The sequence below is a fragment of the Rhinoderma darwinii genome, chromosome 9, assembly GCF_050947455.1.
Source record: "Rhinoderma darwinii isolate aRhiDar2 chromosome 9, aRhiDar2.hap1, whole genome shotgun sequence".
Taxonomy (NCBI): domain Eukaryota; kingdom Metazoa; phylum Chordata; class Amphibia; order Anura; family Rhinodermatidae; genus Rhinoderma; species Rhinoderma darwinii.
The window spans coordinates 57230320-57254245 of NC_134695.1; the positions used below are offsets into that span (position 1 = coordinate 57230320).

Sequence of the window (23926 nt, forward strand, 5' to 3'; positions counted from 1 at the left end):
CATTTTGTTGCCCAATTTGTCCTTATTGCGGCAATACCCCATTTGTGGTGATAAACTGCCGTTTGGGCCCATGGGAGGGCTCAGACGGAAAGGAGCGCTATGTGTTTGTTGGAGTCCAGATTTTGCTGGATTGGTTTTCGGGTGCCATGTCGCATTTGCAGAGCCCCAGAGGTATCAAAGCAATGGAAACCCACCAGAAGTGACCCCATTTTGGAAACTACACCCCTCAAGGAATTAATTTATGGTTTTTGTTATCATTTTGACCGCACAGTTTTTTCACAGCACCTATTTGAATTGGGCTGTGAAATGAAAAAAATTATATTTTTTCCAATAAGATGTCATTTTTGATCAAAATTTCTTATTTTCACAGGGAACAACATACCCCATTTTGTTGCCCAATTTGTCCTTAGTGCGGCAATACCCCATTTGTGGTGATAAACTGCCGTTTGGGCCCATGGGAGGGCTCAGAAGGAAAGGACCACCATTTGGCCTACTGGAGCTTTTCTGGTGCTAAGTCATGTATGCAGAAGCCCCTGAGATACCAGTACAGTTGAAACCCCCGAGAAGTGACCCCATTATAAAAACTACACCCCTTAAGATATTCATCTAGAGGTGTAGTGAGCATTTTGACCCCACAGGTACTGTGTAAAAGATAATGCGCAGCAGATGGTGCAGAGTGAGATTTGCAATTTTATATATATATATGGCATGTCAGTGTCCGATATAGTGTGCCCAGCATGCGCCACCGGAGATATACACCCCTTAAATTGTAATGTGGGTTCTCCTGGGTAAGGCAATACCCTACATGTGGCTGTTATCAGCTGCCTGGGCACACGGCAGGGCTTAGAAGGGAAGGACCACCATTTGGCCTACTGGAGCTTTTCTGGTGCTAAGTCATGTATGCAGAAGCCCCTGACGTACCAGTACAGTTGAAACCCCCGAGAAGTGACCCCATTTTAAAAACTACACCCCTTAAGACATTCATCTAGAGGTGTAGTGAGCATTTTGACCCCACAGGTACTGTGTAAAAGATAATGCGCAGCAGATGGTGCAGTGTGAGATTTGCAATTTTATATATATATATGCCATTTCAGTGTCCAATATAGTGTACCCAGCATGCACCACCGGAGATATACACCCCTTAAATTGTAATGTGGGTTCTCCTGGGTACGGCAATACCCTACATATGGCTGTTATCAGCTGCCTGGGCATACGGCAGGGCTCAAGGGAAAGATGAGGGGGGTAAGCTGTGCGGAGTGCATCAGGGTAAATTAAAAATCAAGGGATGTATGATACATTTTAAAACAATCTTTTATACAGAGCCCTGGTTTTTCGGGACACGTGTCGCATTGGTATATTGTGTTCTTCCTTATCCCCCTCTTATAGCAGACTCTGCACCTCTTTTGACTCTTTCCCTTTCCACCGGTTTGGGGAACTTCTCCTGGAAAGTGTTGCCCTGGTATGATGCGTGTGGCCTCGCTTCCAGAAGTACTGGGTGCCCCCCCTTCCTGGTCCCTAAAGATTAGATCTTGAAATTCCAGGAAAGTTCCCGTCTGGCCTGCACATCGACGTAGCACGTACGCATTGTACAAAGCCATCTGTATGATGTGCCCGGCCAGCTTCTTATACCACACCGCATAGCGCTGTAGGGCTTCAGGACTTGATTTGACAAGTCCACCCCTCCCATGTACCTATTGTAGTCCAGGATGCAGTCTGGTTTGGGGGTGGCCTTTCCTTCATATATTCTAAATCTGTAGATATACCCTGATGCACACTCGCACAGCTTATACATCTTCACACCATACCTTGCCCTCTTACCCGGCAGGTACTGGCGGAATTGAACCCTCCCTTTAAAATGTACCAGGGACTCATCAATAGAAAAACACTTCTCGGGGTGTATGCTTGGGATAACTGGGCACTGGAACGGTCTAATAGGGGTCTCCGTTTATACAAACGGTCAAAACTGGGGTAATCTCGGGGTGGGCACGGCTCATTATCAGTATAATGTGAGAAGCGAAGTATTGCCTCATTTATTTATTTTTTTAGTTTCCAGTTCAGTTCTGAAGTTGCTTTGAGGGGACTATATATTAGAAACCCCCATCAAACACCCCATTTTAGAATCTAGACCCCTCAAAGTATTCACAACAGCATTTAGAAAGTTTATGAACCCTTTAGGTGTTTCACAGAAATTTAGAGCAAAGTAGAGGTGAAATTTACTTTTTTTTTTTTTGTCAGAAAATACTCTTTATACCATTTTTTTTATAACACAAAAGGATTTATCAGAGAAACGCAACTCAATACTTATTGCCCAGACTCTGCAGTTTTGAGAAATATCCCACATGTGGCCCTAGTGCGGTAATGGACTGAAGCACCGGCCTCCGAAACAAAGGAGCACCTAGTGGATTTTGAGCCCTCTTTTTTATTAGGCACCATGTCCGGTTTGAAGAGGTCTTGTGGTGCCAAAACATTGGAAACCCCCCAAAAGTGACCCCATTTTGGAAACTAGACCCCTTGAGGAATACATTGTAGTTTTCTTGGGGTGCATGCAGATTTTTCATCAGTTTTTATTCTATTTTTAGGTGGCGTGGTGACTAATAAACAGCAATTCTACTATTGTTTTTTTATTCTTTTTTTTTTTCTGCGTTCACTGTGCGCTATAAATGACACATTCACTTTATTCTGCGGGGCGATACGATTACGGCGATACCAGATGTTTATAGTTTTTTTTATGTCTTATGGTGTTTGCACAATAAAATACGTTTTGTAAACAATCATTCACTTTTTGTGTTACCTTATTCTAAGAGCCATAAAGTTTTTATTTTTCAATCAATAAAGCCGTGCGAGGACTTATTTTTTGCGTAACGAACTGTAGTTTCCATCAGTACCATTTTTAGGTACATGCGACTTTTTGATCTCTTTTTATTCCATTTTTTGGGAGGTGAAGTGACCAAACAATTGTGATTGTGGTACGGTTTATTAATATATTTTTTTACGGCGTTCACCGTGCGGGATAAATAACAAAATAATTTTGTAGTTCAGGCCGTTACGGACGCGGCGATACCAATTATGTATAGTTTATTTGTTTGTTTATATATTTTTATTAATAATAAAGACTGATAAGGGAAAAAGTGGGACTTTTACTTTTATTACTTTTAAAACTTTTATTTTCTTATTTTTACACATCTTTTTTTAACTTTTTTTTTACTGTATTACTTTGTCCCACTAGGGGACTTGAGGGCAGGAGGCCCTGATCGCTATTCTAATACACTGCACTACATGCGTAGTGCAGTGTATTAGAACTGTCAGCTACTCACTGACAGCAAGCATAGTGGGTCCTGACGTTGGGTCCTGACGTTATTAGGTCACTGAGCGCGAACGCTACAGTTAGCATGACCTAATAGTAGGTCATGGAGCGTTAAGGGGTTAAAGGGGTTGTCTCATGAAGACCACCCCTGTACATATGCCCTAATAGGGCCTATGGACATCATAGAGTGAAGATCCTCCACTCGGGGCCCCCCTTCATGGTCAAGAATGGATTACTGCTCTAAATCAGTTGCTCCCATTCTGACGGACTTGAGCCAACCTTGTATTACAAGTACGACCATTCGTATGAACGGCTGCCATGTAATACCATTAAAATGTCTGGCTGGTCGTGGCTTCCCCCAGAAACATTGTCTGTTTTGAAAGAGTGCCGGGAGTGGGACCTGAGGCGATCAGCTGAGGAGACAGCCCCTTTTAAGCGTGTTTCATACAAATGTACTACGTCTCCATGTAGGAGCCATTTATTTAGACCCAAGGACGGAATTGGATCACTGTATCATGTTAGCTCAGAAAAGCTGTACTAAAAGCTTTCTTTCAGGGGCATACATAGAGTAAACGAGACCTCGTAGCATAAATAAAAATGTCCCCCTTTATGTTACTTGGTAATGCCAACCAGGTTAAAAGGGTCTGGTGCTTGTTTTGCTCTCCCCGTTCACTTTCCATGCCGATTCCTCCCCCTTTTTTACCAACATTTCGGTGTCTATGGAGAAGAGTCCTTCACAGGTTCTCATCACCCGATACCGAAGTGGATGGGACTAACTTTGTGATATTCGAAGTTACCAAGGTGAGCGTTTTTATTTGCAAAATGATTATAGCATAAAAGCAATATGCCCGAGTGACAAGAGAAGGATTGGGTCAGACTGCTTATGGGGATATGGAAATGGTATGCGACTGGCACGTGCCAATACAACATTACTGGTTAATAATATTACTTTATATAGGGATTATCTGTCGGGACCCTGTTAGGTGGACTATGGTTTACCAAATGATAATTTGACGTTCTGTCATACTATGTATGTGCCCTTTTGAAAAGGAGTATTAACAACGCAAATTATTCTGTCGTCAGACCTGTAAATCAGGACACTTATAAGGTGCCCTAGGAGGTGCGGATAAAGGGGTCGAATAAATGTTTTCTTGTACTGATGCAGATCTTTGTCGCTCAGTTAGCCAAACTAAAGCTTACGTGTCTCTGATTTACCATCACTTGATTAGTTGGAAACAGAGAGTTCTCCTAAGGCTACATTCACACGAACGTGACAAATTTACGCGCGTAATTGCGTTATTGTATCAGTGTGCTTTGCGAGTGGCATGCGTTGTTCACGCACTCGCAAAGCCGCCCTTTTTTTTCAATGGAATTGGTGCGCAAATCACGCACAGCACACGGATGTGCATCCATGTGCTGTGAGTGTTTTTCACGCACCCTTTGACTTCAATGGGCACGTAGGTGCTTGAAAACGCACCAATATAGGACATGCAGTGAGTTTCATGTAAGGGACTCTCGCTGCGTGAAAGCTCACACAAGTGTGAACGGCCCCATTGGAATCAATTACACAGACGAGATTCACGTTTGTGTCAATGGGCCCTAAGTCTCATGTACGGTGACTCCAAACCCCTTTTCAGTGGCAGTGAAGGGGTTAATTAGAATTAGTCTGATGTTGAGCTCGGAGCTCCACAGACCTACAAAGGCTGTAAAAACACTAATTTATCAACTTATTTACCTTAGTTTTCTGGCATAAATCCATTAAAAAAATATTGCGTTCTGGCCGAATACAGACCTTTCTGAAGCCCTTAAAACACTTTTTCCATTTTATTCATTTGAGCCCAACTCATTTGTCAACATTTTGTTTTGAGCCTACACTAGATTCATCAACTGGATGTGCGCAATGAATCTGGTGTACACTGTATGGGGGGAAGAGACTGGGGCACCATCCTTACATAAAAGAGCTCCCCCCAAGGAGCGGCGATAAGGTCTTAAAGCGGACCTGTCACTAGGTCATATAAGTTCAACTGGTTAACTGACCTGACCTGTCTCCCTAATTCCAGCGCTCTTTTGTTTTTTTTCCTGCACCCCACCTCGCTCCACAGATATGGCCTGCCCACTATTGTGTTGGCTCCCTATATGCTAATTTGATGTAAATAGCCAACAGGGTGTGTACTACCCTTAAGCTGCATTGCTCTGATTGGTCAGCATTAAAGGCAGGAAAGCTAGCTCCACCCCGTTGGCTAACTACAGAAAATTAGCATATAGGGAGCTAACACAGCAGTGAGCCATATCTCTGGAAGAGGGGTCTAGGGAAAAAAAATCCAGAGCTGGAATCCGGGAGACCGCGCTATTCAGGTGAGTTAACCAGTTCAACTTATGACCTAGTGACAGGTCCTCTTTGAAGGGGTTATGTGGGGACCATAAATTATTAGCGTATGTGAGTACACTCGCTAATATACATTCCGGTACCCCGTCGCGCTGATTATGAGATTAGATTTTTATAGCACTGCCGAGGGACCGGTAGTCTAGTTGCACAGTCTTCTTTGATGACAATATGACTTTTCGTCACAGACCCCGCTGTACTCTATGTACTCGCTGTACTCCTGCTTGTACTTGGAGTACAAGCGGGGCCGGTCACATGACGAAGAGTCGTATTGTCATAAAAGAAGGCTGTGCAACTAGACTTCCAGGCCCCCGGCAGCGCTATAAAAATTTATGAAAATTTCAGAATCAGCGTGACGGGGGACCGGAATATATATTAGCGAGTGTACTCACATACTGCAGGGACTACACTGCTAATCATTTTTGGTCCCTGCATAAGTTCAGGACACTTCTCTTGCATTCACCAAATGTGTTTTGTGAAATGGGCTAATCATCTGGAATGTGGCGCTTGATTATGCCTTGTAAACTTAAGATTCAGCAAATAGAGACGGGGCTTAAGTCGTCAGCCTCCGCAGACAATAGGCGCAGGGTTGTTAAAACATATACAAATTATTTAGTAATATTATTTGCTGTAATTACAGATGTTCCAAATAAAGATTAAATGTTATGTGGGTGGTGCAGAACAAATAACATTCGTTTTTACATTTAGTATAAGCAATTATGCAATTAAATTCTGCCGTGTCTCCAGATCGTCGGAGGATAGGAAACATCTCTGCTTTTATATTTACGTAAAGGATTTATCTGCTTCCACACAAACCGTCTTCAGAAGAGTTTTTGGTACCGTTTTAACTTTTAAAGGGGCATCCTCATCCTCTATTATATTGGAGTTGGGTCCATTCCAGCACATATTGCCTTCGATCTATGTAGGGTTTGAGACACTTTATGGTAAGATGATTGTGCATTGCTGCAGAGATACTGGTTTCCAGCGCATGTCTAATATATGATTGCAGCACCAGTAGCAATCAAAAATAACGCACTGACTTTTTATCGCTCAGAACCCGGGTTGGGAATTTATTAATTTTTCTAGGTATTTTTTCTGGTACAGAAAAGACGCAAGCGGCACAAAAGTTGCAAACTGCGTCACAATTTGCGACTTTAGTTCAGTTTCTACCTCACACAACACTGACACGTCACGTGGCCCGACACGTTTATCATAATTACGCCCACAGAAGATTTTACTTTATGGCGCACGGCCAGATAGAGATGCGCCTAATTTATTATAAGCCATGCACCTCTTAATAAATAAGGGGCATTATACGCCAACTTTCTTTCGTATTTAAAGCCCGTTTTAATAAACTCCCTCCAATGGTTTTAGTACCATAGACCTAATGATTGTCAACTGAACAATCCCTACACTTGGAGTGGTGGTCCCTTACTTGGGACCCTCTTCTATTAATCAGAGCAAAAAGCCAATCGAAAGAGCAGGTTCCGCTTTGACTGACTTGGTGCAACTATGTATTACAAACACTGCAAGGAAAATATATGGCCGCCTGCACCACTCCTTCCGATATCCTGTGATCGCCGGGGTGGCTTGCTTCTAACAAGGGGTTTTCCAGGTGGTTTCTCTTTTTCTATGTGTATGGGCAAGTCTTATATAGAATAATCCTTTATATAAATTCTACATTATGTATGGATTTTTTTCTTTGTGGAACATACACTGTAATAATCCTGAATCCATGTTTGTCCATTTATAAAAATAGCGCCTAAATATCCAACAATGGTTCCCTACTGATTAATGCACATTCTGATTTTCATATATCAAACCCATAAATTTCTCATCACATCACGTTTTTGGAAATGTATACTCCTAGAAAAGTCTCAACGTATATGTTAAACGTAGGTTGTGACGGATGCCTTACAGTGGGCTATTTTGACATCATCCCTTTTAACGTATACATCATAAACTTTCGTGACTTTTACAGTACTTACACAATAAACGGATCCCATAGTAGCCTATGGGTGATGGATGCAACTGTTCGGCATTGGCATCTGTTACCCATAGTCTATTATAGCATACGTTTAACATATACATCATGAAAAGCGATTGATAATGTCATGGCGTATATGTTTATTGGACACCTGTGACATATGCCCTACACTGGCATACATCACTTCTAGTCTCCTACTACGCTATTCCATGCCTAAAAGAAAGAAAAAAAGGTATACCAACATATGGCTGCCCGAAGGAGGCCAAGAGGACACACTATTTTGGCCTTTGTCAGACTAATGGAGCCCTATGGACACGTTTATCGTGTACATCGGGAGCTCTTCCTGGCATACACGCCAAACGTAGAGCCAAAACGTAATGTGAACAGAGCCTAGAATGTTGGATTGTCTGTCTTTGGTGGAATGTTCTTAGTCTATTAATACAAGCTACAAAAACACAACTCCGCATGGACACAAAAATGGATCTGAAAGGGTAGGATGATTTTCATTTGTGACTGAAGTCGCTCTTTAACAAGTGATGTGCTTACACCTCAACAGTCAGGTCACAACTGAACATAAGGAACTGAAATGAACATCTGTTTATTGAAGTAGAACGATCCGCATTAGGAATCAAGTAGTTGGGGACTGTCTTGTACATTCAAGGTGACGGGTGTGAAATGGTTAACCCACTCTTGGGAATTCTGCAGTGTAAATGACAAGGTTTTAAGAAGCGATGGCTGAGAGAGAGGCGACAGCAACAGGTCTGCTCCTCATTACGGCATAAGCACAACTTCAAACAATGGCCAGCTGGGGAGTTAGGAGTGCTTAGCTGGGGGATCTGGTAATGATCAGGTGGCCACCATTGTGTAAGTGAGATAAACCGATATCTGCATTCTCGGCGTCATGCAGGTGTTGTGGGGAGGACCGTGGATTACCTGCAATATTCTAAAGAACAACACACCTGGGACGCTGGTTCATTTTGACTTTTGGAACGTCTAATTGCATTAAAGGGAAGTGCAGATCCTACAAAATAATTGTCTGGAAGCATCCCTCTACCTGTAGTCAACAAACCATTAGCTAATGGACTTCAGTATTGGGTGAATCGGTATATCTATAGAGTATCCGTATATTCTACAGAAGTGGTAAGGCCTCGTGCACACTTCCGACACGGTTTTCACGGCCGTTTTTGACGGATCCGTGTGCCCGTTTTAGCGGCCGTGTGCACTCCTTGTTCCGTTTCCGTGTGCCGAGCATGGTACTGTCCAGGGTGCTGAAAGAGTTAATGGGCTGCACTGATCGGCAGTAACTCTTTCAGCACCCTGGACAGTACCATGCTCGGCGTTCGGAAAATAAAATTTTAATGTCATAAAAAAAATAAAAATAAAAATGTCATACTTACTTTCCTCCTGTCCGGCCTCCAGCGATGACGTTTCATCCATGTCACCGCTGTAGTGGCGGTCACGCACGTCAGGATGATGTCAGAAGGCCGGCCTCCAGGGATGACGCTTCATCCCACGTGACCGCCTCTGCAGCCAATCACAGGCTGCAGCGGCTTCTGCAGCCAATCACCGGCTGCTGTGTCATTCTGGAAAGTCGGACTGGAGGAAGAAGAGGGACTCGTCACCAAGACAACAACCGGGTACGCATGAACTGCTTTTTATTTTATTTTTAATCAGCAGCCTCTTTTCTCTATCAGTGATTGCTAGATACAAGTGGCTGCCAATTAGTGTAATATTTCTGTTATGTTTCTCTGCCCGCCCGGCCGTTGCTAGGCAATGGCTCCGTCACACACGGATGGCACACGGATGCCTGTGCATGGCCCCATTGAAATGAATGGGTCAGGGTGCTAGCCGTCAGAAAAACGGATAGCACCCTGAAGGAAAAATCTAAAGTGGGCATGGGGCCTAAACGTACAAAAAGAACTTCCGATTTAATGGGAATCGGGAGTGACACAATAGATATGAAGTGCTGATTTCGTCCATTGGACCAGCCACTTGTACTGTATGTACAATGAGGTACGAGACGTGATGCTATATTATGCCTCGTTCACAGGTAGCTGTAGTTGTGTGGCAGAGAAAACACGGGGGGAAAAAAGGCCATACAATGGGGCATGCTGCAGTGTAAAGCATGTCTGGCAGCACGGTGGCTCTGTGGCTAATTGGAGTCCTAGGGTTCTAATCTGACTAAGGGCAACGTCTCCATGGAGTTTGTATATTCTCCCTGTGTCTGTGTTGGTTTTCTCCAAGTTCTCCAGTTTCCTCCTACACTTCAAAAACATACTAACGGGAAACTTTGGAGTTTTATGAAATTAGCTTTAGTGTGTGAGCGATATAACAATTAGATTGTGTGCCGCATTGGGAGCAGGACTGATGGTATTGGTGACAATCTTTGAATATCTCTGCGGAATATGTTGTCGCTATATAAGCAACAGGGAATATATACATGTTCTACAAAATGGTAGGCTCTGTGCCTCAGTACGGGAACAGAATTGATAAGGCCCCATTCACATCGCGTCTGTGCGCCATGACAAAGCGGCCAGCCGCTATTATTACAACAAGCACTTGTCTATGCAGTATTCCCAGCACGACTCAGTGCCTGAAGAAGGTCGTATTGACCGAAACGTTGCACTCTGCCACTGGCATTAAAAACGAACTAAAAAAAATTTACCTTTTATTTAAATTGGTGTGCCGGATACTTTCTTTCATGAAACTTATAGCTCGGCGTATACATAGACTATAATGGGTCAAACGTAGACCAAAATAGCATCCGTTTGGTCTATGTTTGTCATGGTTTACATTGGGATGCTGTTTTTTGAAAGTACTGAAAAGCGTAGTCTGCTGCGCTATTCTGTACTCGTATATGCAACGTAACTTTTTTTAGCATTGATCTCAATGGAAGACATATGCAAACGTAATGCTATACGTTTGTATGCGTTTACATACAGTAAATCCATTTTTTTTCTTCTTTTTTCTCTATCAGTGTTCACTTTAAAAACGTATACGTTTTTATTTTTTTAGGTAAAAAACGGGCAGAAATGTATACGCTAAACGTACACCCTATAAAAAAAAAACAGATGTAAACAGAAAATGGTACACGTTTGTATATGTTTTCAATGGTTGACGTTTTTATTAAAAAAAAACGTATACGCCCGGCGGATAGCACAAACACAATGTGAATGCGGCCTAACCTGTAAATACAGCAGCGACGAACACTAAAAAAAAAACTACATGTGTGAACTCTACTAGTCAAGTACAGGCAGGTCTCTTCTCTATGCAAATCTAATTAACATAAGACTTTAACTTACAGGGTAGCTACCTATAGGTGGCACTAGAGAGACCGTTTTCTTCCTTCTGGAGGAGAGCTAATTTGCATACCTTTTCCCAGGAAGCATTGCCTATAGGACTCCCTACCAGCTGGATCTCCACGAGGAGAACCAGTACCTTCCCAGAACTAACGGTTTGTATAGCATGTAGGGCCCGCACACTGCCTATGTTCATTACTTAAGACTTAAAAATTCAAGTGTGCATTTAACCCCCAAATATTCCTTTCCCCTTGTCACGTACAGGAGTCCAAGCTGGGAAATAAGGAATTGTCTGGTGGGTTCTTCATACTGGGGAGCCTGTCTGTGATGTAGAGGAAGCAATCATTTTTTTCCTGCTCTGTTTTTGACTTTGACCCTGCAGAGCCGCCAGGGAAAGGACAGGACAGGCAGACACAGAAGCAGCTAACAGTTCTCCAGATTGAGGACCCCCAATAAACCGCTACGTACATCTCCGCTTCCTAGACCCCTGTGGGTGTGTCAAGAGGGAAATGGGATCTGCAGTGTGGTTAGGCCTAAAATGTGGCAAAATGACTAAAATACTAAGTGTTTTGTTAAACAGGCGCTGGGCTGTGTGAGTAAAGGTAAGCTGCGGAAACTCACTATGGTTCATTGTCATTTAGCTCAGACTAATTGCATTGCTCAAAGCGCTAAAAGGCAAGCACAATAATTATTAGATAAGGTTAGAATTAAAACACATGCATAGAAAGTAGACGTGCACTCGTTGTTATTCACTGCGCTAATAAATGAAAAACACTTAATTACATTAATAAGGTGTTTGAGGATCACTTTTAATTTGCTGAACATTATTGTTATCCGTGTTAGATGGGGAGAGATTGGAATCCAAAAAATAAGCTGCCTTACTTATTTACTGAGAAAGTAACTATAGAGACAAACATGGATTGCATTATACAGAAGGAACAGATATAGTTGGGGTTAAAAGTAAGTTAATAAAGGGTTATTTCCATCTTCTCCACAGGATATGCCATAAATGTCTGATATATATCCGGGTCCTATCTCTGGAACCCGCACCTATCACCACAACGGGGGTCCCCCTATCTAGTTTTGTCTGGTGAGGCGCCTCTGCATCCAGGCGGAGAACAAATGTAGCTACACGGCCACCTCAGGATGTAGAGGTGGCCGGAAATTACAGAAACAGCTGAGCTTGCTGTACTATGCTGTTTCCGTAACTCCCATAGTAGTGAAGAGGAGTTGTGGAACAGTGGAGCACATGGAGCTTTTTGTATTTTCTGACCACTGATTGTCTGCCTGGTAGCAGCGGTCGCCTTACCAGACGGGTTAGGGTCGTAGGACCCCCGTTCTTGTGATAGGTGCGGGTCCCAGAGGTAAGAACCGCATGTATCCGTCATTTATGGTGTATTCTGTGCCTAAGATTGGGAATACCTCTTTAAAAGCTATGTACACTTGTGAAAGCAAATTATTTATTTATTTTAATCAATGTTTTATTTGATTTTGTACAACTTTTGAATTTTATTTAAAAAAACTTTTTGGATACAGCTATTATGTATCCTGTATACATAGAAGCTGTATCTTGCCGTCCAAGTCGAATCCAGCAGGTCAGCCAGACTGACGGCTTTGGCCAACGCTGGTCAGAATCCAACTGTTATTTAAAAAAAAAAAATTGCCTTCCAAACGTTTGCATCGTCTTTTAAAGAGGTTTTTCCATCAGGGACATTTATGACATATCCACATGTTAAGCATATATGTCAGATCGATGCGGGTCCCACCTCTGGCAGATTGCAGTGGGCAAGGCACCAAAGACCCTCACAGCGTAGTTTGCAGAGCTATGCTGTTTCCGTAAGTCCCATAGTAGAGAATGGCAGTTACGGAAGTAGCATACAGTGGCATGCGAGCTACGCTATTTCCGTAACTACCGTTCATTCTATGGAACTTTTTTTTTTTTCATGGTCAGGAATCACCCGCATCTGCCGGAACACAGAGCGGTAGAAAGGGGTTTAGGGGGTCCCGTTCTAGAGTTAGTGGTGGTACCCGCATCTATCTGACCTTTATGGCATATCCTGTAGATATGCCATAAATGTCACTGATGGGAAAACACCTTTAAGGCCCGTTCACACGAACGTGAATCTCGTCTGTGTGCTGTGCATGGAAATCACGCACAGCACACGGACCCGTTGATTTCAATGGGGCTGTTCACACATGCGTGAGTTTTCACGCAGCGAGAGTCCGCTGCGTGAAACTCACTGCCTGTCCTATATTGGTGCGTTTTCACGCACCTACGCGCCCATTGAAGTCCAGCATGTGCGGTGCGTGATTTGCGCATCAATTCCATAAAACGCATGCCACTCGCAAAGCACACTGATGCATAACGCGACGCACATGGACCAGTTTTTTTACGCGCGTAAATCTGTCACGCTCGTGTGAATTGAGCTTTATGGTTAGGTTCAACTTAGCCAGGAGCCTCAGACAGATGATAACTCCCTGTAACTAAGGCCCCATGCACACAAACATAAAAACGCCCGTAATTACGGCATGTTTTTACGGGCCCATGGACTTCTATTGGCCACGGGTACCTCCCCGTTTGCTTAGAAGTCTATGGGGCTCCCGTAATTACGGGTGACTGCGTGTGTGCGCCCGTAATTACGGGAGCGTTGCTCGGCGACGTCAGTAAATAGTCACTGTCCAGGGTGCTGAAAGAGTTAAACGATCGGCAGTAACTCTTTCAGCACCCTGGACAGTGACTTCCGATCACAATATACATCAACCTGTAAAAAGAAAAAGACGTTCATACTTACCCAGAACTCCCTGCTTCTTCCTCCAGTCCGGCCTCCTGGGATGACGTTTCAGCCCATGTGACCGCTGCAGCCAATCACAGGCTGCAGCGGTCACAAGGCCTGCCGCGTCATCCAGGGAGGTCGGACTGGATGTCAAGAGAGGGACGCGTCACCAAGGCAACGGCTGGGTAAGTATGAATTTCTTTTACTTTTTCTGCGGAAAGGGCTGTCCCTTCTCTCTATCCTGCACTGATAGAGAGAAGGGGCTGCCGATTACTGCAGTGCAATTTTTCAGCGAAGACGTGCCCGTAAATACGGGTGGAATACGGGTGACACCGGACCCGTATTTACAGGCACGGGTCCGTAAATACTGGTGCAATACGGGTCGAATACGTGTGACCAAGGACCCATATTTACGGGAGGACAAAAATACGTTCGTGTGCATGAGGCCTAAGTCAGTATACTCCGACTTGCGCAGACAGGCAGTGCGCACATGTCCGGCTGCTGAATGTCAGTATCTTTGGTAGCTTGTCGCACAGCCACAAGTCGCCATGTAGCCCTAGCCTAAGGCCTTATTCAGACGGCCGTGTATGGTCCGTAGGTAACAGACCATATGTCGGCTGCATCTCCCAGTCTAAACACAGTTTATGGAGCTGGACTCCTAGCAGCATAGTCATCCATGACGCTGTGAATCACTGCCTCCCCGCGGGACTAACGTCCTGTATTAAAGACATGATTACAGTATGGGACAGTAGTCTTGCGGGGAGGCAGGGACACCTAGTATCGTACGTAAATATGATAGCAGTTCGGTCTGGGAAATTTGGCCAACATGGTCTGCATCTCACAGAACGAACTCGGCCATGTAAATATCTTATATTCGGTCTATCTCCTAATACTTGATGACTTTTCCATAAAGAAAATATCCCAAAATGTGACTTTTTTTTTTTCTTTGGATAATTTTATTTTTTTCTCTCCGTGTTACATTTCAGATTAATGCTTCATTATATAAAATTTTAATTTTATTCAACATTCATACTCGTAACTAAAAAAAAAAAAAAAAAATCTTTCAAAATTAAAAAAAAGTCATCACATTCCACTGAGATATAATTAAATAAGATGTTTCGCTCTTTAAAATAATAGATTACTTTAACGACCTATTCTTCAGCTGCATTTTTCTAATGTATGGGTAGCATTTTTATGATTGTTACTGCTTGGGTAATTTTTGAAAGCTTAAATACCATCAATTTCTAGTCGTCTCCTATGAAAATGGTTATATATTAATCAAAATAGGAGCCTGGGTTTAGCTTCAGGAAAGACGTTTATAACTGTGTAGTAATATGCAAGCATTTAATTATAAAATACACATACAAAGGACTTACCCCGATCATTACCCGTCATCTGCTATAACTAATCATCCCCATGATTCACGCGGGGTTATTCGTTGGTGTTGTATTTGATGAGCAGTATTGATGTTTATGCAGAAGCAGAAGGTTATTGTAATTGCACTCTTTTATTTTATTTTTTTAATCTAAAATTTTCTAGATTACATATAAAAGTAGCTACAGCTAAACATTTGTATGTTATTTATTAATTAAAGATTTGCAAGTCAGTCTTTTTTAAATGTGAAGCCTGATTAGCTATGTTAATGATACATGAATATAATGCTAGAGCTGCAGTGAAGACTGACATTTATACAGGCAGTATAAGAGTTCGAAATAAGGGAGCAGCGGTAGATGTTACCCTTCATTACAATGCAGGATATATATGCAAGTTTTCTGGAAAGATGGGTGAGAACTGTAACAGTGGTTGTCAGACAGCGGCTGTAAAGTACCCCTTTAAATGATATTTTCTGATTGGACAAACGCTCTGCAAACTTTTCACCAAACTCCTTGCCCTGTATGAGCAAGGAGATGTATTATTCAAATTGACATCTGATCTATGGGGGTTTGACAGTCTAAGAATTGGCCGTCCATATTAAAATCCAGGAAAATGCCTTTTATGCTAATAATACATTTCTGTCTGCCTGCTACTAACACTAGAGGGAGCTTACCGCATACTGTTTTTTTATTAGTTGAATGCAGTGAGCTCCCCCTAGTGATAAATACATGCAGTTAGAATTTTGTCATTTAAAGGGATTGTCCCAAAATCAACAATTATCACCTATCCATAGTATTGTCTGATCGCTCGGACCCCTCACCAATAGCGAGAACAGGGGTCCCAAACCCTGTGTTCCACCTCACGGCACTCCCCGCAGTAAGGAGGAGGCTTGATTGGAGCGATAGTTGAGCATGCACATGTAATTGTTTATGGGACTGACGGGAAAAGCTGAGCGCTGTACTCGTCATTTTCATAGACATTAAATGGAGAGGTAGTGCGCGTGCAAGACTGCCACTCCATCCAATGTCCTCCTTACTATGGTCAAGCAGTGGAAAGGAACGGGGTTTAGGACCCCCATTCTCGTGAATGGTGAGGCCCCCAGCGATCAGACGATTATCACCTATGCTGTGGATAGATGATAATTATCTATTATGTAAATAGCCTTCCTGGAGTCATTTGGGCGGTGCTGGAGGGATGGGGAGTCATGGTGTCCTGTCTGGAATCGCGCCCATTCTGCCTTGATCGATGTCCCGCTTGGCATGTGAAGTCATCGCTATCTCTGTCAAACAAGACGTTGATGAAGGCAGAATGGGCGCGATTACAGCGAGGACATCATGACTCCTCATTCCTCTAGCACCGCCCAGATGACTCCAGGTTCGTTATTTACATATAGCGGGCGCCGATGTATAACTTCTATTCATACATAATCGTGAAACTGACTATTTTGAAGGCTGCATGTCCAGATAGGTTTTTGCAAGCACTTCAGCAGCATGGCGTCTTGAAATCTGGTGACCGGTTCCCTTTAAAAAATAATCTGAATGTTGAAGCTATTGAGATTGAACATATAAAATGAATGATGCCAGATTCTCATTAGCCAGACATCAGGTAACTCGATTTTTCTGTAAACTCCACAATCGTATTCTGTTGGTTGATGGATCCGATCTCCAGTTTCTATTGTTTCCTTCCGTGCTGCAGCATTATAGTTGTATATACCATGTTACCTACCATTTCTTGTAACAGAACTTCCTATTCCTTTAGGACTTTCCAGCACCTCTTACAGATGAAATACCGAAGCAAGATGATAAAAAGAATGTAACTGAAGAACCTGGATCAACGGAAGACACAATGAAGATAGCATGGCGCTACCAGAACCTGCCCAAACTGGAGGTACTTTTTTTTTTTGGGCTGCCTGGTTCAAAAAACACATTGTGAAATGTCTGATATCAAATTTTTCATTAATAGAGACCGCCATTCGGGATCCTCATATATTAGCCAGAGCGTAGAATGGCTACTAAGAGCGTCTCTAGCTCTGGAGGACCCGGCATATCCATGCATTACACGGACAGCCCAGGGATTTCAATAAGAACTGTGTAATGCTTCATTTCACCAGCGGTGGCACTGCAGGGAAATTAGAAGCTTGGAGTCACGTCCCCCCCCCCCCCCAATGCTTGCTAAGAAAAAAAAATGAAAAATAAAGCCTAAAATTTACTTACCTTTTGCTTTCCCCTGATTAGCATGAGGCGGCATCTTTTAATTTCCCTGCAGACGGAAGTAAAACTGGCCATAGACGTAAAGATTTGACCATAATACAACGAGCGTTCAATTCTTGTTTCTTTTAAATGTAAATGTTGGTCGGGAAGAGGACATGCACCAAGATATTTCTTGTGGTCGTATTGCTCACATATTGTGCCTTTTACGACAGTAGTTAAAGGGGTTGTCTAGAATTTTTGATTTTCACAGAAACGACATCGCTCTTGTCCATGGGCTTTGCTTGATATTGTAACTTATACCCATTCCATGCAAAATGACATCACGAGACACGGCCCATGGATAGGAGCGACGCTGTCCCTTTTTTTTTATTTTTAATCCTAGCCCTTTCCGTTAACTAAGGACCCCGATTGTAATGTTTATCACTAACGGCCATTTCATATTCTGAAGTAGGAATGATAACCGTCCCAACCAATGGCGAAGATTTCCATCGGTTGAAACTGAATTTCTTTAGTACCATTAATATGACAATTATTGTTACTATTCGTAAAATCGGTTGGATAGCTAATGATATTTGCTTAATCTATAGCCGGATTTCGGCAGTGGTCACAACTGCGCCCCATAAAGGGATAGAGCGAGAGAATCTGCACTGGTTCTACTTTATCCCATCCCCAATTTTTCTCCTTTTAGGCCTCATGGTTACGGATGAAATTGCGGACCCATTCATTTCTATTTTTATTGGCCACGGACCCCTTTCTGTATATTTACGGATGTGTGTCCGTGCCATAGAAATGATCCGCAAATTATAGAACGTGTCCTATTCTTGTTCGCGGCACGGACTCTATCGGCACTTCTGCCCAATTGTGGACAGCTAAGGGTGTGTATTCGTAGCAGTCGGGTCCGTATTTGCAGACCGCAAAATCCCTTACGGTCGTGTGCAGGAGGCCTTTAGTGTATGTGCACACGGGGCGGATTAGCTGCGGATTTTCCACAACGGATTTCATTGCGGAAAGTCACCAGCATGTTACAATAGCAGCAAAGTGGATCCGATTTAAAAAAATCTCATCCACATACGGCTGAAAAAATCAGCGGAAAAAAAAATGTGCATAAGTTAACCCTCTGTGCAGATTTTTCATTTGTAGCATGTCAATTTATTGTGTGGAATCGTTGCATTTTAGTAGCGGATTTTCCTGATTTCGTTTAATGGGGAGGTAAAAGACGCAACAAATGGCAAATGTTGTGATTTTTGCAGGCGGAAAAAGCTGCAAATCTGCTGGGAAAAAAAAGCAAAAAAATGTTTCCTGTTTTTAAGGGTCAATGCACACGATGCGTTTTTTCCATGCGTATTTGCATGTGGCAAAACTGCAGCGTAATACAATACCAGCATAGTCTATGAGATTCCAGGAAATGTCATGTACACGCTGCGGTCTATTTCCGCATGTAAATTGACCTGCAGTGCGGATCTTAAAATCCTCAGCATGTTGTCAATTTATCTTGCGTTTCCACTCGTGAATTGTATCTGCCTAGTGCTGAGAAAAATCGCACCAAAACCCGCAGCATGAAAATGTGCCGAAAAACGCATCAAATGTAAAAACTGCACCAAAAAACACATGATTAGGTGCGCTTTGTACCTGCGAATTTCCTGCGTATTGCTGCGGTTTTTTCCGCAGCAAAATACGCAACGTGTGCATGGAACCTGTGGTATGTGGAATGTGGTAAAAAGGACTATACTTATCTCCCTGACGTTGCTCCTATTTCCCCGGCTGTTCTCTGTGCTGCTGGCCTCCTGTGATGACCTTTCATCCCTTGTTACTACTGTAGCCAATCATAGGCTGTAGTGGTCACGTGGGCTGCAGCGTCATCACAGGAGACTGGGCTGAACATGGACCAGACGTGGGTAGCAGCGATGCGTCACTATGGCAACACCCGTGAGGTAAGCATTTTTTTATTTATTTTTTTACGCTCTACTTTACGCAATTCCGGACAAAAATCTGCACCACAATTTGGTGTGGTTTTTCAGGCAGAATTCCCTGTCGGTTCTAAATACGCTGAGTACCTTTCCGCAGCCGATCTGACCTGTGTGAACATACCCTTTATATATAGATACTTAGAATTCGAGGCGACTGAGATCTGATGGCACCAGCTCCTTCTCCATACAGGAGTACCAACAGTGTGGTTGCCAAATTGAACCTAGAATATTAAAATTTAGCAGGGTCTGAGTTCGGCCTTCCCAACAGATTCCTTCAAAGTACTAAAAAAAATTGGATTCCATTTTTCCTGTAAATTGAAAATACACTTTTTGATGGCCTCAGGGGTTGTGAATGTCTCACATGATGGACGGATATTAAAAAAAACATTCTCAATTGGGGAACGAAGTCTAGGTTGTCAAAGCTAATCTATACGTGACAGCAAAACCTAGCGGGTGAGAAATATGGCCCTCCCAGGAATCCACACTATTAAAACCTCTTGTCCCAGTTACATCATAGCACATTAAGGGTCGCTGAACTAGGAATACTACATGGATGTAGACATCAACTTTCATCAGTCCACAACTTGGATGTAATGATGCATAATGCACGACTAGTTACTCTACGTGGCCGCATATTTGTGCAGTTACACAATTAAGACTCATCGCGGCTTATCTGTGATCCTTCTGAGTCACTCCTTGACCCCAAACTATGAAATAACTTTTTTGGAGATGGTGTTCGTGTCAGTGTTATATGGATAAGGCTGAGATTGACACTTATGGGGGCAAGGTGAGCCCCGGGCACTGAGAATGGTAACGGGGCGATGGAACGGTTAAGTGATATACTTCAGGTGAGGTGATACAAAGTTCATTTTCTAAGTCTGTCAAGCTTCAGGTAACATTTGGATTTTCAGGAGGAGACATTAGGGAGGCTGCTGGTAACCTGAGACGATTTGGTGTAGGAGAGGTCAAGCTGCTTAGCATAGAGATTAGAGTTTGTATGAGTTTCTTGAAGAAGAGTAGAATAATTAAAGAAGGGTCTGCGGCGGTAATATAGGGGTCTTGGGAGGACACTTAAGACTTCTTTAATGAGACTGCTGAGTCATAGAGACCTTTAAGACTTACTAATGTGAATGTTTAACACGGGTCCTAGGGCAATTCTAACGTGAACTTCTTGATTGAATCATTAGTTGAATAAAGGACTATTGTAATTTTTTGCTTCTTAGTATGGAGACAGAATTTTTTCCTCTTCCGGGATCCATCAATCTAATGTTTTCTTAACCCGTTAATGCGTTGTCGCGTACATCACAAGGGTTCAGGGAAAGTATGGAGCGTGCTCACAGGCTGATTGCGCTCCTTTCTGAGTGGGTGTCGGCCGTATGTACAGCCGACACCCACTCAGCCAAATCTTGAAGCAACCCCCTTTCCAGCTGTATGTACAGCCGACATCTCGCTGCAACGGGCGGAATCAAACATCATTTTGATTCCGCCCGTTTAACCCTCAGATGCCGCGGTCAATCTAAGGCCCTGTTCACATCTGCTTCAGGGCATTCAGATGGCGGGGTGCAGATGGTTTTGATGACAGCCTAGAGGCCTAGTGAAGGTCACCAGGTCTGCCATCTTTGTGCTCCTATTAGGGCCTGGGCTCAATAGAAGCCTGTCGAAGTCAGGATATACTGCAATACGTTTGTGTTGTAGTGTAGTATATTATATAAGCGATCCAGCGATCGCTGGTTCAACTCCCCTAGGGTGACATATAAAAAATAAAACTTTAAATAAAAAACTAATTATTGTGCAAAACAAAAAAAAATATTAGTAGTTAAAAAAAAAACAAAAAACCCTTTCCCATTTATTATTTCACCTCACACATAAGTTTTTTTTCAGTTTCCCATTACATTATAGGGTACATTAAATGGTGCCATGACGAACTACAAACCGTCCCACAAAACTCGAGCTCTTATAGGGCTATGTCGACAGAAAAATAAAAAAGTTGTGGTTTTTGGAAGGTAGGGAGGAAAAAACAAACATAAAAAATAGAAAATTGGCCCGGTCACCGAAGTCCATCTTTTATGCTAGATCTAAATACTGCTAAAGTGCCGCATTCCCTTAAAAAACAACAACTTTGGGCCACATTAGTAATCTAATGCCTGATCGGGTGTGCTGTGCCAGTTGAGTTGTCTCCTTTATTGGAGCACCCTGATAGGTGGATATTTTGTCTAGGAACTTTGTATATTAGTATGCATTGCTTATTAGACAGATCTGTGCCACGGCTGCTGCAGACCTTCTTTATTTCACCTGCATTGATGTATTATAGCAAACTGTCAGGATAGGAGGGAAATGTGTGCTGCTGCTCTATTTAGCTCTCAGAGGATTGTCTACACTTAATACAATTGCAACAAACCCTCAGATGTGAAATGTCTTAGGTCTTTACAGGTTTTCAGCCACCGGATGTCATCAAGAATCACTGCCAGAAAGCAGAGATCTTGGAAATCTTATTAGAAAGTTGCAGACTTCTCGTTATACAACATTTAAGATATATATATAAAACAGGAAAACCATTTAAAAAACATGAGGGCAATGTCACATGATCCCTGCCCGTCACTCAGGCCCCGCCCAGATGACACTGTTGGTGACGTCACAATACTGGTGACATCACAATGGCCTGTCCTGTTCTATATAAGCTGGGGATGTGCTGGAGACATTTGAGGGTTTTGAAGAAGACGATAATGATGGGTAGTAGAGTTTTCTTGCTGATTTTGATGACCATCGCCGCACGTCATGTTGAAGAGAGGGTCACTAGAATACCATCATGTAATGGATATTTATAACCATATATATGTTGTGATACTACAACTCCCAGCATGTTTAAAATGTCATCGTCCGATGTATGTAAAGCTTAACGATTGTTTATCATTCATTTCTGAACAGTGACCACGTCCTCAGCTGCCACCTTGCGACCTGCCACACGTGAGGATAGACTCCTCTGTTGCACCGCTGTGGCACTATTTGGCGCCTTTCTGCTTGCAGTAATTGGCATCCTTATTTATTTTTGCTACAAATTCCACCAACCTGTACGTCTGGATCCAGCGGAGGACGACTTGAAGGACGTTGTTGTGAAGAAGCCGTCTGCTCAGGAGAACATCTCAAAGAAATTGCCCAGCCCGTTTATCACTGCGTATAATGAATATATGAAAGATATTGTGGTCCAGAAAATTGAGATCAAGAATGACATCAAACAGAGAGAAGGGTTTGATTATAGAAGAAAGCCAGGCCAACGTCTACTACAAGCGTGGTCTGATGAAAGCGAGGAGGACGAGAAGGAGGAGCGCTAGTCTTGGTGCTAGACCGTTACGGGAGTATAGCTGAGCCACATGGGCTAAAAATTATATCTATTATTTTTAACCGTACAGACGATTCTCGATTTGAATCTCAATTTTCTTATTTTTTAAATAAAATACCAAGACACAATATAGTTAGGTATTCTTAATATACTGTATAATAATTTTTACCTAGGTGCCTTTTAGGAGTTAAAAAACGAAAATTAAGAGCCAAATAAAGTTTTTAGTGCCAAATTAAATATATATATATATGGACAATAGCAATCATGGCGAAACCTTTGCATAGACCATCATTGTTTGATCTGTCGGGTTCCAACCTCTGTTCATATGAGCACCACGTCCCCTGCATTGTGCTGATCAGTGGGGTCCTGCAGGTCATCAATCTTATAGTCCCTGAAAACCCCCTTAATTTTTTTTTAGAAAAGACTTGCTGTGCCTGTAGCAGCGGCTACAAATGAGGGTATTGTGCTGCTATATTACTGTCCGGTTATAATAAGTACCAATAATACAGCAGAACAGCCAGATATTACAGCACCAGTAATATGGCAGCGCTCATTGTATTGCTATATTACTGGTGCTTATACAGCAGCACGGTGAGATAATGATATACTATAATATTTTATATTTTATTTTACTTTTTAACACTACTGGCTATTTATGTATACTACTAGTGCTTTACATGGTGCCACTCTGCTGGCGCTTTACATGGTGCCACTCTGCTGGCGCTTTACATGGTGCCACTCTGCTGGCGCTTTACATGGTGCCACTCTGCTGGCGCTTTACATGGTGCCACTCTGCTGGTGCTTTACATGGTGCCACTCTGCTGGTGCTTTACATGGTGCCACTCTGCTGGTGCTTTAAATGAGACAAACAGCAGTCACTTTAAATGGGGCACGCTTCTGGCTATTTTATAAGGACACACTCAACTGGTGCATTTTTTGAGGATTACATACACCCCCTACCCTCTACCTCATTTGGTGTTAATTGAGGTGAGGACTTGGAGTGTGCCTGTTTTGATTTACATGAATTCTTTTGTACACCTCGGGACCCTGGCGGGCTGTTGCAGGCCCATTTTTGCTCAGTGATGGGTTTCCTGTGTCCTGATTTATTACCAGCAGTACTCACTGCCTCTCATTGTCTGCGCTGCTGATGTTGAACACCTTTTCCTCAGACATCTACTATTTCTATAATAAGTCTATTAGGACACAGGCCGACTCCGTGCCAACTAGTGAATTCAGCTCTGCCTCCTTCCCACACTCGGTCTACCAGAGTTGACCTCAGATTAGTAAAGGC

The 23926-nt window shown here is 42.8% G+C and overlaps 1 protein-coding gene across 4 annotated transcripts in view; it reads left to right on the forward strand.

Moving 5' to 3' along the window:
* ELP4 (elongator acetyltransferase complex subunit 4) overlaps positions 1-23926 on the forward strand; it is a 211441-nt gene that overhangs the window by 44961 nt on the left and 142554 nt on the right. For all 4 annotated transcript variants that reach the window (XM_075837738.1, XM_075837739.1, XM_075837741.1 and 1 more), the window contains exon 4: positions 16880-17008. In XM_075837738.1, coding sequence (XP_075693853.1) covers positions 16880-17008 — 129 coding nt within the window. The remainder of the gene's footprint in view (positions 1-16879; positions 17009-23926) is intronic.